This window comes from Alexandromys fortis, unplaced genomic scaffold (genome assembly GCF_014885135.2).
Source record: "Alexandromys fortis isolate MF-2015 unplaced genomic scaffold, M_Fortis_MF-2015_v1.1 scaffold_6975, whole genome shotgun sequence".
NCBI classification, from domain to species: Eukaryota; Metazoa; Chordata; class Mammalia; order Rodentia; family Cricetidae; genus Alexandromys; species Alexandromys fortis.
In genome coordinates, this window is record NW_026074833.1 from 1 (window position 1) to 1,546 (window position 1,546).

General features: G+C 52.9%; 1 protein-coding gene across 1 annotated transcript; it reads left to right on the forward strand.

The window, feature by feature from the left end:
• The first annotated feature begins 6 nt into the window (after positions 1-6).
• On the forward strand, positions 7-1,540 carry LOC126496526 (potassium voltage-gated channel subfamily S member 3-like). Its single transcript, XM_050134012.1, has one exon. It carries the CDS (start codon positions 153-155, stop codon positions 1,071-1,073), a length of 921 nt encoding a protein of 306 aa, XP_049989969.1. The 5' UTR covers positions 7-152; the 3' UTR covers positions 1,074-1,540.
• Positions 1,541-1,546: the final 6 nt, after the last annotated feature.

Sequence of the window (1,546 nt, forward strand, 5' to 3'; positions counted from 1 at the left end):
CCAGCAAGGGAAGAAGGGAGAAGGTTCTCGGATGACAATGGACGTTCCACTGTGCAGGATGAGGGCAGAGTGTGTGACATCACCACCACGAGGGTGCAATGTGATCTTGGGCATCTCCCTTCCTGGCCAGCACTCTGCCTCCTCTATCCATCATGGTGTTTGGTGAGTTTTTCCATCACCCTGGACAAGACGAGGAACTTGTCAACCTGAACGTGGGGGGCTTTAAACAGTCTGTGGACCAGAGTACCCTCCTGCGGTTCCCTCACACGAGGCTGGGGAAGCTGCTGACCTGCCATTCTGAGGAGGCCATCCTGGAGCTGTGTGATGACTACAGCGTGGCCGACAAAGAGTACTATTTTGATCGGAACCCCTCCCTGTTCAGATACGTCTTGAACTTTTACTACACGGGGAAGCTGCACGTCATGGAGGAGCTGTGCGTGTTCTCCTTCTGCCAGGAGATCGAGTACTGGGGTATCAACGAGCTCTTCATTGACTACTGCTGCAGCAGCCGGTACCAGGAGCGGAAGGAAGAAAGCCATGACAAGGACTGGGACCAGAAAAGCAACGATGTGAGCACGGACTCCTCCTTCGAAGAATCCTCTCTCTTTGAGAAAGAGCTGGAGAAGTTTGACGAGCTGAGGTTTGGCCAGCTCCGAAAGAAAATCTGGATTCGAATGGAAAACCCAGCTTATTGCCTGTCCGCCAAGCTAATCGCCATCTCCTCCTTAAGTGTGGTGCTGGCGTCTATCGTGGCCATGTGCGTGCACAGCATGTCCGAATTCCAGAATGAGGACGGAGAAGTGGATGACCCTGTGCTGGAGGGAGTGGAGATTGCATGCATTGCCTGGTTCACTGGTGAGCTGGCCATCCGGCTGGTCGCTGCCCCTTCTCAAAAGAAGTTCTGGAAAAACCCTCTGAACATCATCGACTTCGTGTCCATTATTCCCTTCTATGCTACGTTGGCTGTGGACACCAAGGAAGAAGAGAGTGAGGACATTGAGAACATGGGCAAGGTGGTCCAAATCCTCCGACTCATGAGGATTTTTCGAATTCTGAAGCTTGCCCGGCATTAGGTAGGGCTTCGGTCTCTTGGGGCCACGCTGAGGCACAGTCACCATGAGGTGGGGCTACTGCTTCTCTTCCTTTCGGTGGGTATATCCATCTTCTCCGTGCTCATCTACTCTGTGGAGAAGGATGAACTTGCATCCAGTCTCACCAGCATCCCTATCTGCTGGTGGTGGGCTACTATCAGTATGACCACGGTGGGCTATGGAGACACCCATCCGATCACCTTAGCCGGGAAGATCATTGCAAGCACGTGTATTATCTGCGGCATCTTGGTGGTGGCCCTTCCCATCACCATCATCTTCAACAAGTTTTCCAAGTACTACCAGAAGCAGAAGGACATGGATGTGGACCAGTGCAGTGAGGACCCACCGGGAAAGTGCCCCGAGCTACCTTACTTTAACATCAGGGACGTTTATGCACAGCAAGTCCATGCCTTCATTACCAGTCTGTCTTCCATTGGCATCGTGGTCAGCGAGCC

Excerpts from the sequence above, each read along its gene's own strand:
- LOC126496526 (XM_050134012.1), top strand. The coding sequence starts at position 153 with ATGGTGTTTGGTGAGTTTTTCCATCACCCTGGACAAGACGAGGAACTT.